Raw genomic sequence first — 21,098 nt, 5'->3', positions numbered from 1 at the left:
GCTTTGAAAATTAATACAGAATATTTAAGATCCACTGCTTTTTATGATATATTTCAAGATTAGATTGTCAATAACAGAAACTGCAAGCCTCGAAACCTTGAGTTATTGTGTATTCTTGGCTAAAGAGCCCAGAAATCCATTACTCTTGTTGAAACACCTGAGCCCCAGAGAAAATATTGCTTGATTGACAGCTCTGGCTCTCTGATCTCCGCTGTCAATTTCACAATGTTTATTTACACAAGGTTAAAAGGTTTCACAGGCTTCCAGTTTCTGTCATTGATACTTAAAGGGTCTAGATGATTTACACCTTTACACCCCTGTCGTGAAATAACATTTTAACATAGCGGAAAATAATAAATGAACGACCTTTTTAAAGCTTTATTTTACACATTTTATTGGTCTATACAGTGTATAGTGGGTGAATGGGCATGGAAGTGCCATAGCTTGACATGGGGGCCTGAGGGGCCATAGGAGGTGGCTGAAGGAACATAACTTGACATAGGGGGCATAAAGGGTGGATGGAGTGGCATAGCTTGGCATTGGGGGCATGAGGAACCATAGGGGGTAGGTGGAGGGGCATATCTTTGCATGGGAGCACGAAGGACTATAGGGATTATTTGGATGGCATAACTTGGCATAATGATCTTTTGATCTTTTAAAAGGTCCCCTCACGCAGACTATGGCTCACAACTCTTGAGGGGCCATGGACCACGACTCTTTAAAAACCTGGCCTGACTCCATGAAAATTGCAGAAGAGTAGGACATATCTAGCTCTGCAATGGAGCTGGCCAGGTCAGCGGTGCCAGGTGCAGGCTTTTGACCCCAATCAGCCCACACCCTTAAAAGGCACTCCCGAAAACCAGACGGCCCAGGAATGGGGTCAGGAATCCTGGAATTGGGACTCGGCCATCATTTTTAAAGGGCTCCTGAGTCATTCCGATTAGGTGAAAATCCAGCCCTTCATCACTGGAAACAGTTCCCCCTATTTACCTCTCAAAACCCTTCATGATTTTGAACATCTCTCTTATATCTTCATCAAATCTTCTCTGCTCTGAGAAGAACAGTCACAGCTTCTCTAATCTCACCACATAACTGAAGTCCTGCATCTCTGGTACCTTTCTAGCAAGTCTCTTCTGTACCCTCTCCAAGATCTTGACAACCTCCCTAAAGCGTGTCACATGGGATTGGCCATATTCCACCTGGGGCATAACCAGTGTTTTAAAAAGGATTAGCATAATTTCCTTTCTTTTGTACTCTATGCCTCTTTTTATAAAGCCAACGATTCCCATGTACCTTTTTAATATCCTTCTCAACTTGTCCTGAAATCTTCAAACAATATTATATTGCTGTTAGATTAACTAACTTTCTCACAAGGTCAAAAGTTACTGGTGTATTGTAAATCAATCTTTAGCCCATGCATTTCAATTTTTAATTTCTAATATTGGCGCTGCATCTCCTGTCGGGATTTTGCTAGTTTTTGTGCGGCGGTTGAAAATTCTAAAAACCTGTGTGTTATTAAATTCTCTGAGTCAGAGAATAGTGACAGAAGAGTGCCACAAATCTAAAATGATTTCTGACAGTATTTACATACTCATCAGCAAAGGATCTTACAAGGGACTTTTCAGTGTGTTGATGAGTTTCCTGGTTGAAACTATTTTTGCAAATGTCGTTGGGTTTCGTTCATGTCATAAAAGCAACATTTTGAGAGTGGGCTTTTCATCATAAATTTTAGTTGGTGAATTTTTGTGCTCATCAACACAAGGAAAATTATTTCTTGCCATTTTGTCTGCCAAGTGTCAGCCTGAATTATTCCTAACTTTGGTATTGCATTGGCCAGAAGCAGTGATGCCAAATCGCAGTAATCAGCAAAGGGACTTCAAGTTTTTCGATAAAGTACAGTTGTCTGTGTTTTTAGGAGTTTTCTAAGTTTCTGATCTAATATCTGAGGCATGAGCAGCAGATATTTGAAGTGGGTGACTTTCATCTCAGTGAGCTTGGCCTGACTCTGCAAAGTCTCGTCCTGATTCCTTCCTGATTGCAGTCTCTTCCGCTAAATGTCTCCAAAGTACAAATTTATAAATGTAATTTCAGCTCTAGATTGTAAAGATAAACAACACAAAAAAATAAAGGTTTTCTATTTTTAAGCTAATTTACCTTATTCACTACACATTCTCAACATTATGTAGAATCTACAGCACAGAACACCTATTCGGCCTAATTGGTCCATGCCAGTGTTTATGATCCACGTGAACCTCCTCCGACACTCTTCATTGAGCCCTAATAACCATGCTTCTATCCCTTTCTCCTTCACATGTTTTCTAGCTTTCCCATAATCTATGCTATTTCCCTCAGCTGCTCCACGTTGTAGTGAGTTCCACACGCTTTGAGTAAAAAAGTTTCTCCCAAATTCCCTATCAGATTTACACCTTGGGAAAAGGTTACAAAAGAAAATAACAAACCACATCAACACCTGCCTGCAGCACCTTTAACGTAGTAAAAACATCCCAAGGCACTTTACAGGAATGTTATGAGATAATTTTCGACACTGTGCTGCATAATGAGATATGTGGACAGGCAACCAAAAGTTTGGTCAAGAGGTAAGTTTTAAGGAGTGACTACCAGTATACCATCCCAGTCGCAGAGAGGCTGGACAATCACAAACAAATGACATGAGCCAGAGCTTGGTCATTCAGCGCATGTTCGTTCCACCTGCAGCTGGAAGAACCTTTCCAAAAGGTGAGTTGAAGCGACTAATCATATAATTCCTGACTGACCAAGACACTGCTTGTAGCTTCTTTGAGAAATATGCAATCAGCGGTAGGTACCAGGGAACAAAGTAAGCAAACTACCCTTCCCCAATGAGTGCAACACAAATCATGTAACACTGAGACGAACAGTAGAACTAACATAGGCCAATTACACAATCACTTCTGCACCTTTCACTATTAATACAAGTCAAAAAAACTGGACAGGGTAGAGAATTGCTGCAGTCGTACTGTGCTCAATATTTAGACCATACAATTTTTCCTATATTGTAAATTAGTCATTGAAAATATTTAACTGCCAACCAAGCAATTTGAAATTTTCCTCACTGTGTAGCAGATAGTTAGTGGTAAGGCTTGGTGGTGGTGGAGAAATGCAAAAGAAAACATTAAAATTATGAAGGGAAAATGAAATGAAGATTTTGATACTTCCTTTCATGACAGCTGAGGTTGATATTCCGTTACATAGAATGTGCAGCCCAGAACCAGACCGGTGCGCATGGAACAGAAAAAAGTATTGTTTGTTCACAGTATTGCTCTCTGCAAAAAGACTTGGGAGATCAGGCAAAATGTACTTACTTGTAAAGATAGTATTCAGCCTGCTCAACTTCTTCTCTTGAAGAAATGTTGTCGATAAACTACAGGAATAAAACAAATGTGCAGAAGTATTTATATCTGGCTATAAAATCTGCAGTTGTAACTGTATCACTTCAGCATGTAATGCAATACAAAAGACACATGGAGATAGTAATTTAGATCACACTAACTAATAATTCCACCAACTAAAGCTGTCATTTTTTATTGCTATTAATGCTGTTGCCCAACAGATAAGGAAAATTTGAGGTAAATCAAAGTTCTTGCACAAAGCAATAGTAGCCTTGTTGTAGAGGCTTGAAGCTATCTGACTATAAGGATAACGCAAAAAGTAAATGGTGAACTAATAAAATCATTTGACATGTTCCTTTACTACCAAATCAAGCAAAATAAACCCAAGGGGGAGAAAAATTACTCTTCAAAAAAAATCTTCTGCAGAATTGAAAATGTAGACTCTGTTTATGTGCATCAGTTACTGCTTTGTTAAGCTTTTTCTTTATTTCATTTATGCCTGCAGCAAAAAGCCAAAGTGGCTGTCTTGAGTGATGGCAATTTATCTGCAATGGGCAATATCAAGAGGAAATAAAAGGATTGATTCAATATTGTTGTGCCAAGTGTATGGTAATCGGTACAGTTTTGAGACAAGTCAGTATAACATAACACACTGACCACATTGCCAAAAATACTATCCAGTCTTCATTCAAATTATTTATTGCTTTGAAAAGTGCGTAAAACTCTGATATATTTAAATTACTTAATTCAAGCAACTAATTCTTAAAGTAACAATTTTGAATTAATAGGGGTAGACAGTGAGGTCTGACTTTCTGCGCAGCTACTCACTGAAAGAAGTGAGGCGGGTGGGCACTTTTCCTAGCCCTGAGATATCTCCCCAGCCCTGACCAGTTTTCCAGCCCAGAACTCATCACCATACCAGAGGCAGCTCTCTGGTTCGTGAGAGAGTCAGGGGCCTCTGGGTATGTTGTTACAGAGGTGGCTAGAGCCCTGCCTGTGTTCTTTTAAAGACAATCAATCTCCCTTTTTTCTTGATGGGATCCCTGCCTAGTTCTACCCAAAGAAGATTCCATTATTAAATCACTAAACCTGGCAACAAGTAAGAAATTGCTATTGAGATAAAGAGCCAAAGAAAGGCAGATTAAAGGAGATTGACCTACTTTATTTCTTGACAATTCCCTTCTCTCATTAATGACTGCTATAGAGTTTTGCAACGTTGTGGACTATTTTTGGAAAGAAGCTTAGATGAGAACCAGTGCATTAATTTGTTGTGATCTATTGGATCCTGGCTGAGAGTAATAATCAGGCTAGAAAGACAACATTTAGAAGTATGGGGTTGGAATTCTTCTCTCCTCCGACTGATACAATGTCAAGCAAAAACTTCAGTTATTTTTGGAGCTTTATAATATTATAGCAAATAAACACAATTTAATTTGGTTCTCTCTCCCTCTCTCTCACTTCACTGCCCCAATAATGGAGTATCTTTGTAGTTCCCTATTTTTCCTTCGAAGTTACAAATCATGCTATTTCAGTATAAATTTGTCATCATGAGGATACATGCAAAACTCAGAAATCTGTGGGTAATACTGCATGATAGATATGAGAGTAAGTAAGGCAATGTCTTTCAACTAGCTTCCATTTTTGGATCTAAAATCAAAATCTTTAAAATGTATACATGTAGTAGAATTAGAGGGGCAAGCATCAAGCAGGCTATTTGTGGAATAGTTGTAAATCTATACGTCATAGATATTATGTATGATTATTAATAATACATGGAGCATGCTTGTACCAGCCTTACCCGTGCTATTGTTAATGAGCTGACTGGAAGTTTCTTCTCATAAGTCATGTCCATTAGTGCAGCTAATTCCGCTGATTGAAAGAAGCAGAATCATGTTTGATTATGTTTTTATATTAGAGATACATATACACACATCAAAATAGAAGTGAACAATTCTTGTGGAAAATAACTGGTGTGTTAGTCTTTTGTTCCATCAGACAACCATTTTACAGCAGCATCTCAATTACTATTTTGTAATGTGATTACTTGCATTATATTTAATAAATGCCTTGCAAGCTATTGAAAGATCTAGCAATATGTCCAAACACTTAGCATCACTGCCCTTTTGGAAAGATCTTTAAAACATAAATGGGAGAGAATCCTTGACTTGCTCGAACCTATTTAACAAAGGCCTTTGCTTCCAGTGCGTTAACCTTAGAAAAAGCCCATCAGTTCTCATTAACCAAGGCATTCCGTAGATCAATATTCCAGCAAGGGTGCAAAATATGGTTCACAACATAATTTGTTCTGGAAAATCACATTCCAATTTCCTTCAAATTATAATGGGTAATTTTCACTGCAAACTGGACAGTAAACCAACCCTTTCAAAAAAAAACCCCAGAAGCCACCTTAATTTTATGTTGGAATCATGTTTTACAATTAAAATGCATGCGGATTCAAGCAAAATGTCCTTCCTTTTAATTTCATATTAAATTATATTCTGTATACTGCTGGAAATTCTTGGGCAGGGCAAAGGTGTGGTTTCCTGGTGATTACTAGGAGAACAAAATAAATAGTTATATCAACAAGCATTGCACCATACATTGGAACTTGACTGTGTCATAGGCATTTTTTAAATAAGTGAAAATGAGATGCAATTTTTAAAATTCTCTGGGAAGAAACCCATACTGCCACCTGCTGTGTTTTTCTATTGCTCTAAAATCTCAACTAAACCATCCCCCAAATCATTCAGCTTGTTTCAATGCTTTATACACACCAATCCAGTAAAAGCTATTAAATCATTAAAGATATCTCCCAAATTCCAGGAATATCTTCAAAATTAATATTTTGGAATGCTCATTTGTATTACTTCAATTTACTTTAAATTACCACGCATATTATAAGAATAGAAAGTGCTATGATGAAAATTGCTACATTCTCTTTATTAAAGGCCTACAAGCAACTGATCAAATATTCAGCCCTTCTACTCTTAGTACAATGATTTATTTAACATTTTAAGTCCGATGATTGATGTTGGTTGTGGTTTTGCAGATTTTATAGTGGATTACGTTAAAAATCACAGTTTTCCGGATCAAATCTTAATGAGATTGCAACATTAATCATTTAAGAAGAATTTGTACTTAAAGTTGCAACGTTGAAATGACCCTCAAGACATACTTCAATATAATGACTCAATTGGAACACTTCACTTCAGCAATTCTGCTACAATTTCCTCATCCAGCTCTCTATCTGCTCCAATCTGCCATTGCTGACAGAAACTGTGAGAAAACTGGCAGGATTTTGCCCTCTGGTCAGGACACTGACATCGGGTGGTGGTTGGGGTGGGGCGGGGGGGAGTCACAACCACACGCTGTGTGGAGAACAGTCACCCAAGTATGATTTTCTTTTTAGCTAATTATTGGCCAGGGGGCAAGCTCACCATCCAATTAAAGGTGGTGGGCAGACTCTCAAGGCAGGAGGGGCAATAGGAGGCCCTACAGCACAGAAGCAGCAGGCTGCCTATTCAGGTAAGAGAGAGAGAGGGCACTTCAAGATGGAGGCGACCTCTCTCCAACTTCCTAAACTTTTAAACAAAAAAATAGACTCAGCAGCTGAGCCACCGGTGGTCTGTGGTTCTGTAATCAGGAAGGTGGGGTGGGGGGAAGGGGGGTGCTTCAAAGCCTGCCTGGACCACTGGCCCCACGGTATGTCATTGGGAGGTTGCCTCCAGGCAGCTGGCCTAGTCCCCAAATCCTCAGGGGGCCTGGAGGACAACTAAAAAAGTCCAGTCAGCCTCTGACAATAGGCCATTTGCTGGGGGGTAGCCCTGGGAAAAAGGCCCAGGGGTGAAATGATTTTGCAAATCTGCACAGCGGCCAGCAGATGCATGAGAACACCACAACCTGCTAGTTCCCTCCAACCCACACACCATCCTAACTTGAAACTACGTCACAGTTTCTTCACTGTTGCTCTCCCTTCCTAACAGCACTCTGGGTGTACCTACACCACATGGACTGTAGCGGTTCAAGAAGGCAGCTCACCACCACCTTCTCAGGGGCAATTTGGGATGGGCAATAAATGCTGGTGTAGCCAGCGATGTTCACATGCTGTGAAAGAACACTTTTTTTTAAAATTGAGGGAGAGTGTTAATTGTCATTTAGAAAGGCACGGATCAAACAAGGACACTCAGCATGGGTTTGTTAGAGGAAGGTAGTGTCTGACTAATTTGAATGATTTTTTTGGGGAGATGACTTGGAAGGCCAATGAGGGTAGTGTGTTTGATGTAATGTACATGAATTTTAGCAAGGCTTCTGACAAGGTCCCACTTGATAGAGTGTTCAGAAAAGTAAGAACCCATGGGATCCAACAGCAAGTGAGAAGTTGGAAGCAAGGGTCAATTGGGAGCATTGATCAATGAATGTTTTTGTGACTGGAAGGTTGTTTCCAATGGTGTTCTGCAGGGTTCAGAACTTTTGGTGGTATATGTCAGTAATTTAGATGCAGGGGGTATTTTAAAAAGTTTGCAGATGATACAAAAATTGGCCATGTGGTTAATATTGAGGAAGAAAGCTGTAGTATGTAGGAAGACATCTGGGGAGGGCAAAAAGGGTAAAGGGATACACAATAAATGGTAGGATACTGAGAAATGTAGAGGAACAGAGGGAATGTGTTCCACAGATCCCTGAAAGCAGCAGGGCAGGTAAATAAGGTGGTAAAAAAGGCATACATGATATTTTCCTTTATTAACCAAGGCATAGAATGTAAGAGCTCAGATATTACGCTAAAACTGTAAAAAAAAAAAATACTAGTTAGTCCAAAGCTCAAGTTAAGCTTACAGTTTTGGTCACTGCATTATAGGAAGGATGTGATCACACTAGAGACGATACAGTGGAGATTAATGAGGATGTTCCCAGGACTGGAGAATCTTAGCTATCAGGAAAGATTGAATAGGCTGAGGCTGTTTCTTTGGAACAGAGTAGGCTGAGAGGAGATTTAATTAAGATGTATAAAATTGTGACGGCCTAGATAGGTAGGGCTAATTTCCCTCAGCAAGGACGTCAATAACCGGGGCATGGATTTAAAATAATTGGTAGAGCAATGGAGGGAGTTGAGGAGGATATTTTTTCACCCACTGGATGGTGGAGGTCTGGGATTCAATGCTCCGAAGGGTGGTGGAGGCAGAAATCCTTGTCACATTTAAAATGTACTTGGATAAGCACTTGAGGCGCCATAGCCTACAGGGCTATGAAGCAAGTGTTAGAAAGTGGGATTAGGCTGGATAGCTCTTTTTCAGCCACCGTGGACACAATGGCCATAGGGCTTCTTTCTGCACCATAAAATTCTATGATTCTATGTCACATGTGGAACCATACCCTTGGCAAGACCACTATATTCAGGAAGAAAAAAAATAAAGATTGAAGATCCAATGTCTTACTATAGTAGACTTAGAGAGCTTTCCCACAACCTTTATGTATAATGTCTCCGGTGTTTAGTTCATATGTTTAGAAAAATGTCCTTTTCAGAGTGCCGAGTGCGGTCCTGTAATATTTCTGAATCTCGAGAACTTAGTTTCAAGTTCAGCTCAGAATGATAACATAAAGCCCCTCGAGCAGCTTTTGGGTTCTAAGTGAAATAGGTAGGGGCAGTTTCAAGCCAGTTGCCAGTGGGTTAGGTACGTGATGCAAAGCTGCATTTTTCAGCTGTTATGATTTGACAACAGTTTGACCATTTCACCCAGACAGCCTTCAATTCCAAAATAAATAGGGAAAGTACTACACTAGTACAGGGCTGAGTTGGATTTTCTGAGGTTGGGCTGGAAGCTTGTTCTGGATTCACCTGTGGTGAATGCCCGAAGTGGTGGATTGAAGGAAAAGCCATTGTAGGGAATGTGCGCTGGTTGTATTGGGACAGACTGAAGGGAGGTGAACGGGGACTTAAGGGAGGTGAGCATGGTCTTGGGAAGTAATACATTCAAGTAATTAAACAGGATGGTGGAGGTAATATTTATGGCAGTGGTTGGAGATGACAGGTGGGCCAAAGGTTTTTTTTTGAGCAGATGGTTCACGTGGGACTGTAAGGTTAGGGTGGAGGATGAGGAAGGCTGGAACAAATTGCATTTATATAACACCTTTAACTTGGCAAAATGTGCCAAGCTGCTTCACAGGAACGTTAATAGTTAAAATCTGACACAAGCTACATTATGAGATATTAGTACAGGTGACCAAAAGCTTGGTCAAGAGGTAGGTTTTAGGGAGCATTTTAAAAGGATGAGAGAGCAGGATGACAAGAGGCAGCGAGGATTAGGGAAGGAACATCAGAGCTTAGGGTCTAGACAGCTAAAGACATGGCTGCCACTGCTGGAACAGTTAAAATTGGGAATGTTCAAGAGACAAGAATTGGAGAAATGCCAAGCTCTCAGAGGGTTGTAAGGTTGCAGAAGGTTAAAGAAATAGGATGGTCAAAGCCAAGGAAAGATTTAAACACAAGCATTAGAATTTGAAGTTTGAGCTGTTGCTGAACCGAGGGACGGAGAGTACATGACGATCCACGGCCTGGACTTAGCAAAAGTCAGGATGTGGACAGCAGGGTTTTGGATGGCCTCAGGTTTCCAGAGGACGGAAGATTGGAAGCAAGCCAGGAATGAGTTGGAATAGTCAAGTCTGCATATAACAAAAGTATGAATGAGGGTTTTAGTAGCAGATGGGGAGGTAGGGGTGGAAACAGGCGATGTTATGTAAGTAGAAATAGGCAGTCCTGGTGATGGAGAGGTTGTGATCGGAAACTCAGCTCAGGTGAAAATAGGAAAGTCTAGTTTTGCCTCAGACAGGGAAGGGAATGGAATTAGTGGCAAGGATTAAGACAATGGGTCAGATTTTCACCATCAAGGTGGGAAGCTTGAATCGAGAAATTTCCTATATCAGCAAATCTGTCTTCTTTAAAAGGGTGCCCACATGCCATATTTTCATCCCGGGGCAGCTGCGGTGGGATGGAGTCAGGCTCGCAGCCTCTGGAGGCTGTTAGGCCCTATAGCTCTCACCCCTCACACACTCCCTGTGCCCCTTCCATGACCCCCATGTCACCTCCCTGCATCCTGATTGCCCACTTTCCCACTATGCACTATAGAACTAATGAACCATATAATGACAATGGCAAGTCTTGAAATGCATTAAAAAACCCATTCAAATATCGGCTTTGAAAAAAACTGTTGCCATTATAACCCCATGAAAGTGTCAATCAGACAAGCCATTGTATGAATAACAGAAGCTTTATCTCACTTGACACCTCTTAATCTTGTCCAAATAAACATTGAAAGGGCCAAGAAGAGATGCTTAGGGGACTCCTGAAGTAACTGTCGGAAATGGGAAGAGAAGACATTGCAAGTGATTCTGTGGCTCCAACTGGGATATATAAGAACAGAACCAGTGGGGACAGTCGCATTCAGCTGGAGAATAAAGGGGTAGCATCAGAGGAGGATGGCATGGTCAACCATGTCGAAGGCTAAAAACAATTCAGGAAGATGAGAAAGTTTAGTTCGCCATGGTCAGAGGATTTCATTTGTGACTTTGAGGAGGGTCATTTCAGTGCTCTGCTTGGAGCGGAAACCTGATTGGAGGGATCAAACACGGGGTTGTGGGAGACATGGGCACAGTTTTGGGAGATGCCAACGTTTGAGGATTTTGGAGAGAACAATGAGGTTGGAGATGCTGCAGTACTTTGTAAGGACAGAGGGGTCAAGGGTGGGATCAAGAAATGGTGCAGACCTAAGTTGAGCAATGACCTAAGAGTGTGAAGGGGGAGCAAAGGTGCAGCAGCCAAGGTGAGTATGTAAAGGAAAGAGGCATAAATGGAGAAGTAGAAGCAGCAATGGGAGAGAAACTGGCCGTGGGTTCCTTAAGATGAGCTTCACCGTCAGATTGGTGAAAACACAGCTGAACATCTGTGCAGGTAATCTCTCTGCCATTTTCTTCCACAGAGCACAAGGTAATTCATTCATCAGAAATCCCAACATTTGAACTAAAATTATCAAAAGCTTCCCTCTGTCTTGAGCTTGAGTAGAGAATGTATATTGGAGAAAATTTGGTAAATAATCAAAGTAGAAAATAGCCAATTAGAAAAGAAAAAGCCTAACCCACTGAGGACAAGGAAACCTGACAGATGTCCATGACAGATCCTACTACAGTCATGGTATTCAACACACACTCAAACACACTTTAGATTGATATTTTGAATAGACGTTATTTACAGCGTAAGAAGCCTCTCTTTACTTTGAACCCCCAAAATTACTACTTCTGCTAACTTGCCACTCAAGCACGATTAGCTTTTCAATTGGTTCCCGAAAATACTTTCAGTAGAATGAGAGCAGTAATTTGAACAGAGAATACTCCCAAGACTTGCCTTGCCTATTGAATTGTGGAATGAATCCAGGGCTTAAAAAAATGCTCATACAAAGTGAATTGTATTGGGTACCAAGGTACATGTGCCCAGTTTCTGCAACCTGATTTGTACATATTCAAAACATTCTTTGCATCACTTGAGCTGGAACAAGCAAGACTCAAGTAAATTACTTCTAATGCACAGTTGTAGAATGCAATGGAAAAGAATTGTGTTAAAAAGAAGTTTACCTCTGGCAGACTTACAGACAAATAGAACAGCATCCAAAATATTGATGGTGGGTTATTGCTTATAGAAGCAATATTAATGCAACTGCCAGAAGCAATCTTTTCACATTTTATTTCCCATATGACAGTTCCATAATGAGCATCAACCTTACAACCCTCCAAATTCTCACAAAACAACGGATGCATCAGATTTACATAATTTACTACGTGAAATTTCTACAATATATACATATTTAAACCCCAAACAAACAGGTCTTTAAGCAAGTTTTCATTGTGATTAGTCTTTTAAAAAAACACAATCACCTGATGTCAAAGAATCTTTTTAAATAAAAAATACATATTAGCTTCTGCCATTTTCCAGTGAGGACGAACGGCAGATACTTTTGGCTTCGGGCTAAATATGACAGCACAAATTCTAACAGTCCTTAAACAACTGGAACAAGGATACTGAGGTACTGACAATTAAGAAAGTGAAATATCATTATTCCTATTTGTTTACAGGGTTAAAAAAATTATATATTTTATGATCCTTGTTCAAAAGGCTTCATTTCAGCAGTTTTATGAAAACTGAGACCCAGCAAAAAGTGTGTGGACAGAATGGAAAAAAAAATTCCACTTCACATGACGGAGGATTTTAGGTTGTATGTAGTTGTCAGATCGAGGAACACATAACGAAGCTTTGTACAAAGAAAATGATCAGACTGCTTTAGGGTGATGAAGGTGACATCTCATAGGATAATGGATAGTTATTTCACATACTGAAAGAAAGCAGAGAAAGACAAAAGATACCTTCCTCACTCTACACCATTAAAGTAGCCGTGAATCTTATTTTCCAAAAAATTTGGAACAGAGCAAAATGTTTTAACAATACCAGATGTTTGGGAGTGCATCTGCACCTACTTATGAAATCGGTTTCTTTCTTCACCAGGTTTATTTTCCTCCTCTCTTCACTTGTTTTCTGTTCTTTCATTCTACTTTCTGTTCCAGACTGGTTTCTTCTGCCTTGCAAATGCTTCCCTAATATTGCCGTTAATTATTTTTGAGGCCTACATCACAAAAATTGAACTAGGCCACACAATTGCTTCTCATTGTTTCTGCACTAATTGGATGACATCCTTGACACAAGGATTAACTACAAAAGTAGCGTTTGAATAGAGAACACCCAATGAATGGGATTGTGAGTGATAGGATCTAAACATTATGGAATGTGATTTTAAGGGGGAGTTGTCAGGGATTTATAAACCGAGATGAACACTAACTTCCAGAGTCCCACTTCCAGAAGCAATACCCTACAAAATGCTAAAATTTGAGCTCTTAATGGTTTTTCACTTACCCAGATTTTGAGGATCTTTCTTCCTCTGGTCCCATTTCTGACTATCTAAATAAGCTGCAGAGAGCAGAGACCTTTTGGTTACTAGAAGAAAAAGAAAAATATGTGTCAGTACATGGGCATAAGAAAAAGGACAGGGAAAGAGTAGCTGGTTCATCAAGTCAAATTGATGTGCCTTCCAATGTAGTGCAACCAACAGAGAAGCCTTTAAACTTATGCCACCCTGTCAGCCCTCTTCCCCTCCACCACCAGTCATGCAATCTTCCGTAAAGAAAAAAACCTTAGGCAGTCCAGGAAAAGAATTCTGGTCAATTCCTTTCCAGCTCCCAATGGCAATCGAGCAAGCTCTAGGAGACCATCTAACTAATATCACTACCACCTAAATTCTACATCTTAAGATGCTTTCCAAGTACAGAAACGTGTCTGGCTCCCTTTTGAACACTGTAGCAAATAACGCACACTGCATTTGCGAGCAACCTATTCTAGAGGTCAGTGACTCTGTGAATAGCACTTCATTGCATTTAGCCTAACTCTTATGTTTTCCTAAAGTACCTCCACCTCAAGTAAACCATTCATGTGCACAGAATATTTTCTCTTCATTATCTTCACAAAGTCCGCACATTTCCAAAATAAAATGCCCAAGCTCTTCAAGATTGTCCTGCTGGCTATGGACCCTTAAAATAGATATCAAGTGAGTGTCCTTAGCTCTGATTGACCTAGTTTCAGCTGAACTCTAAATCTGGGTGAAAAAATACAAAATCAGTCTCTGTGTGCACTAAGGGCAAATTACGAAGGATTATATTTTGCATCAATCTTCCTTGTGAGATGCCTTACTGTTTTAATATTTGTCTGATCACCATTTCAAATTAAGCTGCACTGTTGGGAATTTCTAAAATGACTCAATCTCAAGGCTCCAGCCCTCCAGCATGTTCCCAAGTACACACTGCAACTACCAGACATACACAAATAACATTTGTTACATACTGCTTTTAAGTTCACATTTCTGGCCATCACCCATTGAAACGATAAATATAAAAATTTTCAACAGTATTGGCTTGCATGCAATAACAAAGCATTAGTTCAGTATGCTATTCTTTGGCAGTCACAAATAATCCTTCATGAGTTCAGCTCTCAGCCTAAGCTTTGCTACCATGGTGCAGCCAAGCATTTTAATAAGGAGCGAAGGTACATTAAAAAAGAAAGTTACCTCAGGACAGCTTTACAGACCTTCTAAACAATTTCAGAACAGTATTGGCAAAGCCCAACTTAACTTTCCTCCATATGTACAACAACATCTCAAGGAGCTGCACAAAAATGTTATCAGGCAAAAACTGACAATCAGCCAAAGACAGAGATATTAAGAAGGATTATTAAAAAGTTGGTCAAAGAGTTGAGTTTTAAGGAGGGGTAAATGGAGACTTGGTGCGGGATAGGATAAGATCAGAAGATTTCAGGATGAGTTGAAGTTTGAGGTTGAGAGATGAGAGACAGTGCAGCAGAGTTTCAAAATAACCGTGTGAAGGGATCATAGGCATGGGTGAGAATTTCAGGGCAAATGGACCAAACCAGGGGCAAGATGGATGGTATTACAGAGATAGGAGTCAGTATTTTATGTAATGGTGGGGATAAGGGGTAGGAAGTTCATCTAAGGCCAATCGGATGCCAAAGTTGCAAATGCTCAGCTTTCAACTGATAAGAGTGGCTGGAAGGGGTAGGAATTAGTGGCAAGGATATGGAGTTTGTGGCAGGTCACAAAGGCAATAGCTTCAGTCTTACCAATATTTAACTGGAGGAAATTGTGGTTCATCCAAGGCTGGATACTGAACAAGCAATCTAACAACAGAGGCAGTTAATGGGTTGCAACAGGTGGTGGGTGTCATCAGTGTACATGTGTTCAGATGATGTCACCAAAAGGCAGCATATAGAGAGAAGGAGGAAGGGGCCAAGGTTAGATAACCAGGGGTAACTTAGCTGGGGTAAGAAGAGAAGCTATTGTTGGAGATGCAATAGCTATGTATGGATCGGTAAGTAAAGGCAGTTCCAATCAGCTGGGCATTGGAGGAGAATGATGTGATTAAGTATGGCCACTGTTGCAGAGGAGTTGAAAAGGACCAGGGCATTTATGACTTTAGTTAGGGCCATTCCAGCGCTTTTGTAGGAAGAAAAACTGATTGAGAGATTGAAGTATGGCATTGCAGGAAAGGTGAGCACATATTTAGGAGGCAATAACGTGTCTTTGGAGTGGAAAGAAAAATTGGAGATGGACAGTATTTTCAGGGACAGAGGGGTTGAGGGGAGATATTTGAGAAGGCAGGTGATGACACAGGTTTTGAAAAACAGGGAGAACAATAGTGCTTGATAAGGTGAAACCATTTACAAGTCAGCTAGATTTGTGATCAGGAAGAGGTCAAGGTAGTCAATAGTTTAGTGGGAATGCAGATGATAGCCTGATATGAGTCCCATGGACAAGAAGGACACTGTGGGGGCTGGAGAAGATTAAGAAGATGCTGGGGCTGAGAAACCTAAGTGCAAGTTTGACTTGGTTGGCATAGCAAAGGGAATGCATCTGAGGCAGCTGAACAGGTAATCTTAATTTTCTTGATGAAAAAGTCCACAAGCTCATTGCACTTGCTATTACAGGGAAGGAGAGAGGGGGCAGGGGAGGAGTTTAAGTAGGCAGATGGTAATGAAGCAAAGGAGCACGATTATCCTGAAGTAGTAAATAGTTTTGTCAGTGGACAACAAGGCTCAATGTGGTCCAACCAAATATTGCAATGGATGGTTAAAGCAGTTGAGTGCCAAATAACTGCCTGCGTAGGTTTGAAAGAGAAAAAAATTGGGACATACTGGGACAATAAACAAGCCAGGATAAAAATGAATTTTTTTGGTCACAAGGGCATTGAAGTTGGAGCTGAGGGAGGTGATTGAGCACAGGCTGTAGAACAGGTATTGGCCTAAATTTTGTGGTCAGCAGCGAGATCACGGCACTTGTCACTGACCTCAAAGAAAGCTGCCTACAAAGATCTAGTTAAGCAGCTGATCACATTGAGGAATTCTCACATATAGCCAACTAGGAAGTAACAAGTAGGTTTTACCGTTTACTTTTTATAATTTTATAGAAATCAAAATAAATCTTGGGATGTTTGATAAAGGTAGAAACGGAAATAGCAAACGAACATAAAAAAAATTATTTCAGAGAACTATGGAATTGTTACCAAGTAAATGGAGACATTTGATATTCCACAAATATAAAATTAATTTTTCAAGGCCAGAGAGATTGTTCAGGAGTAATCATAAGTTAAAAATCCTGTTATGCCTCACTTAACAAGGCATTCAACACTTTCAAGAGATCTTAGTGAGAATAATCACATAAAAAATGGAAGTTCATGATTTAGATAAATCATCCCAGTGGACTTCAAGAACTTCAACAGTGCAACCTGTGGAGGAGGGGGGAAAATAATCACTAACAGCACCTTCTGGATTTCCATATTTAATTGCATACATGCAGATGCCAGAAGTTGCTGTCATTTCATAGAATTTCATTACGACTGCAAACTCTGGATCACCGTGGTGAATGGAGAGCCAAAGGCTAGACATAGTTGAGAGTGTAAAGGTAAAGTTGTGAATGGCTTGGGAAGCGGGCCTACGGGAGGAATCAGAAATTGTGATGAAAAGAGGTAGTGGATGGTGAAGGATATAAGGAAATGCTCGGGTATGCCCTAGTCTGTAATCCAGTCAATTGAAGTTGAGATGGTAAGGTCAACAGGGTGTCCATAAATATGGGTAGAGGAGTTTATAAGACATAGATACATAGAGAAATTATAGCACAGTCCACTGTGTCTCTGGTTGCCAAAATGTAGCTATCAAACTTGATCCCACTTTCCAGCTCCTGATCCATAAACCTGTAGATGACAGTACTTCAAGTGTATTATATGGGAGGAGACCAATTACTTCTTGCTTAGGGTCAATGTGCAGGAGAAAGATGCAGCAAAGCTGAGCAATAATGTACACTTAAAGCTTTCATCATGGTTTTAGAGGCATAGCCTTCACCAGTCCCAGCTGAAGTATGGTTCCTCGGGTATTAATGGCCCTCTGATAGCTCGAGCTAATGATCATTTTTCATGTGCAAACCGAGCCTGAGTGCCACTAATACTATTGAACGGGGGAGGGGATATGACATATGACAGCAAACCACTTTCCTGTCCCCATCCCCCCATCCCATTAAAGAAGTTATTGAATAACAATTAGGAATAATAGTGATAGATTTTTTTAATTCCACTTGCTAACCAGTGAGCACTGAAAACAACCACAGATCCAAACTCCTGATTGGTTACAATCAGTTAAATCAGCACAGACCAGAAGCTACACCTGGAATCTTCAGGTTTGTACAGTTTAGTAAGCACCCACTAAACCAGCTGGGAATTCAAAACAATGGAGCCAATCAAGGTGACCTATTCCGTAGAGTCGTGCTGTTGTTGTCTGACATACTGACCTCTAACTTGCAGAGGCTGAGTGGCAACTCTCAAACACTGCTTCCTACCTCCCCCAGACCATGACCCCACCACCAAACATCAAACCGTTACTTCAAGGACTTCGCTGACCTCATCTCCTCTGGAGATCTTCCCTCCACAGCTTCCAACCTCACAGTCTCCCAACCTCGGACTGCCCGCTTCTACCTCCTTCCCAAAATCCACAAACAGGACTGCCCCGGTAGGCCCACCATGTCAGCCTGTCCCTGCCCTACGGAACTCATTTCTTCCTATCTTGACTCCGTTCTCTCTCCCCTTGTCTAGTCTCTTCCCACCTACATTCGTGATTCTTCTGATACCCTACATCATATCAACAATTTCCAGTTCCCTGGCCTTAACCACCTCCTCTACACCACGGACATCCAATCCCTCTACACCTCCATCCCCCACCAGGACGGTCTGAGGACTCTCCGCTTCTTCCTTGAACAGAGGCCCGAAAAATCCCCATCTACCACCACTCTCCTCCGTCTGGCTGAACTTGGTCTCTCACTGACCAATTTCTCCTTAAACTTGTCTCATTTCCTCAGAATAAAAAGGTTTGACTATGGCTATCCACATGGGCCCCAGTTATGCCTATCTCTTTATGGGGTATGTGGAATATTCCTTGTTCCAGTCCTACTCAGGCCCCCTCCCACAACTCTTTCTTCGGTACATTGTTGACTGTTTCGGTGCCACTTCATGCTCTCGTCTAATCTGGAAAAATTAGTCAATTTTGCTTCCAATTTCCAACCCTCTATCACCTTCACATGGTCCATCTCTGACACTTCGCTTCCCTTCCTTGACCTCTCCGTCTCCATTTCTGGTGATAGATTGTCCACCAGTGTTCATTACAAGCCTACCGACTCCCACAGCTACCTGGACTACAGCTCCCCATACCCTGCTTCCTGTAAGGACTCCATCCCATTCTCCCAGTTCCTTCACTTCAGTCGCATCTGTTCCGATGAAGCCACCTTCCAAAGTGGTGCTTCTGACATGTCTTCCTTCTTCCTTAACTGAGGTTTCCTACCCACTGTGATATACAGGGCCCTCAATTGTGTCTGACCCATCTCCCAAGCCTCTGCCCTCACACCTTCCCTTCCCTCCCAGAACCATGATAGGGTCCCTCTTGTCCTCACTGTTAATCCCACCAGCCTCTGCATTCAAAAGATCATCCTCCACCATTTCCGCCAGCTCCAGCATGATGCCATCACCAAACACATCTTCCCCTCACCCCTGCTGTTGGCATTCCGTAGGGATTGTTCCCTCTGGGACACCCTGGCTCTCTTCTCCATCACCCCCAACACCTCATCCCCTTCCCACGGCACCTTCCCATGCAATTGCAGTAGGTGCAACATCTGCCCCTTTACCTCCTCCCTCCTCACCATTCAAGGGCCCAAACACTCCTTTCAGGTGCAGCAGCGCTTCACTTGCATCTCCTGCATTCTACTGCATTCGCTGCTCCCAATGTAGTCTCCTCAACATTGGGGAGAGCAAACGCAGACTGGGTGACCGCTTCGCAAAACACCTTCACTCAGGCCTTCCTGACTCTTGCCATTTCAACACCCCATCCTGCTCTCATGCCCACGTCTGTCCTTGGCCTGCTGCAATGTTCCAGTGAAGCCCAAACTAGAAGAACAGCACCTCATCTTCTAATTAGGCACTTTACAGCCTTCCGGACTTAAAATTGAGTTCAACAACTTCAGGCCATGAACTCTCTGCTCTATCCTCACCCCTTTTTTAAAAAATTTATTTTTATTTTCTATCTACTTATTTTTATTTCATTTTATTCACTGCCCCTTCCCCCCACCCCACCACACCCCACCCCACCCCATTACTTGTTCCATGTTGTTCTTTCAGAGCTCTGGCCCTTGTTCTGCTATTAACACATTCTGCTTTCTTAACTTTAGGCCACTATCAGCACCTTCTTTAGCCCTTACCACTGCCATTAACACTCCCTTTGTCTTTTTGTCCATATCTCCTTAGTCCCCACCTATCGCTAGCTTTCTATCCAGTTTCACCTGCTCCACCCCCCCTTAAACAGTATAAATTTCATCCCATTTCTATTTAGCTCTGAGGAAGGGTCATACGAACTCGAAACGTTAACTATGTTTCTCTCTCCACAGATGCTGTCGGACCTACTGAGTTTTTCCAGCTTTTTCTGTTTTTATTTCAAAACTTAATTGCGTTTCTTCTTCAAGTTCCTTCCTCTTGCAAAGGGTTGGATGCAATGGCGCGTCATTTACTGTACGCAGCATTTTTGCTAATTATGGAATACTTGTTAAGTCCAAACTTTTCCGAGGTGACTGGCCACAAATCCACTTCATCAGGAGAGTGCCTGATGCATCTCACATCTTGCTGGTGTCAGCCTTCAGATCTATTGTCTTGTTACTGGGGCTATCCACCTCTTCCCTTGTTCCAGATTTCATGCACTTAGAGGGGTGACGACCCCACCCCCACCCCCATTTACATCAGATGAAACTAATGATACTCTCACTTAGTTTAGCATATCAGCCAAGGAGAGGTACCAGGTCTGCTGCTGTGCATTACAAACTACTTGGAGGCATAAAAGAACGCGGAGGACACCCTGGAATACCAATGAGCCTTACCCACATTCAAAACTTGGCAATGACTCAGAAGTGCTAGTCCAGTCACAGAAATCCCCCTAATTATAAGCTGTGTCTGAAAAAGTCTACTGATTATCACCAAGTTTCACACAGCAATTCTCTTGCCTGTAGAGATAGTCTGGTCATATGATGATATTGCTGGGTCATTTGGCATACAGTATGCCATCCTAATCTATTCCATCAGTTCAAGTACCCCAATAACACATTAGTAAAGATGTGGTATAAAAACAGAAAATGCTGGAAAAACTCAGCAAGTCTGACAGCAAACAACAGAGTTAACATTTCAAGTCTGTGTGACCCTTCTTCAGAGCTCTGAAGAAGGGTCATAGAGACTCGAAACGTTAACTCTGTTTCTCTCGCCACAGATGCTGTCAGACCTGCTGAGTTTTTCCAGCATTTTCTGTTATTTCAGATTTCCAGCATCTGCAGTATTTTGTATGTAGTAAAGATGTGTGGTGTTGCTCTCCCAATCAAGGCCATCTCCTGTACAAAGGTCTAAGGTCAACTTAGTTATCCCTAAATACAAAAGCAAAATAGTGCAGATGCTAGAAATCGAAAATAAAAACAGAGAATGCTGGAAATACTATCACAAAGCCTGATCACAGACCTGAAACGTTAACTGTTCCTCCCTCCACAGATGCTGCCTGACCTG

General features: G+C 41.3%; 1 protein-coding gene across 2 annotated transcripts in view; it reads right to left on the bottom strand.

Annotated features, from left to right (window-relative positions):
• The window catches only part of mrps27 (mitochondrial ribosomal protein S27), a 107,087-nt gene that overhangs the window by 85,335 nt on the left and 654 nt on the right, over window positions 1-21,098 (bottom strand). For both annotated transcript variants that reach the window (XM_078564235.1, XM_078564243.1), the window contains exons 2-4: window positions 13,318-13,398; window positions 5,167-5,237; window positions 3,342-3,400 (exon numbers count right to left, since the gene is read on the bottom strand). In XM_078564235.1, coding sequence (XP_078420361.1) covers window positions 3,342-3,400; window positions 5,167-5,237; window positions 13,318-13,398 — 211 coding nt within the window. The remainder of the gene's footprint in view (window positions 1-3,341; window positions 3,401-5,166; window positions 5,238-13,317; window positions 13,399-21,098) is intronic.

The sequence above is a fragment of the Cetorhinus maximus genome, chromosome 2 (genome assembly GCF_964194155.1).
Source record: "Cetorhinus maximus chromosome 2, sCetMax3.hap1.1, whole genome shotgun sequence".
In the NCBI taxonomy this organism is placed as follows: Eukaryota; Metazoa; Chordata; class Chondrichthyes; order Lamniformes; family Cetorhinidae; genus Cetorhinus; species Cetorhinus maximus.
This window is presented reverse-complemented; position numbering and strand designations above follow the sequence as displayed.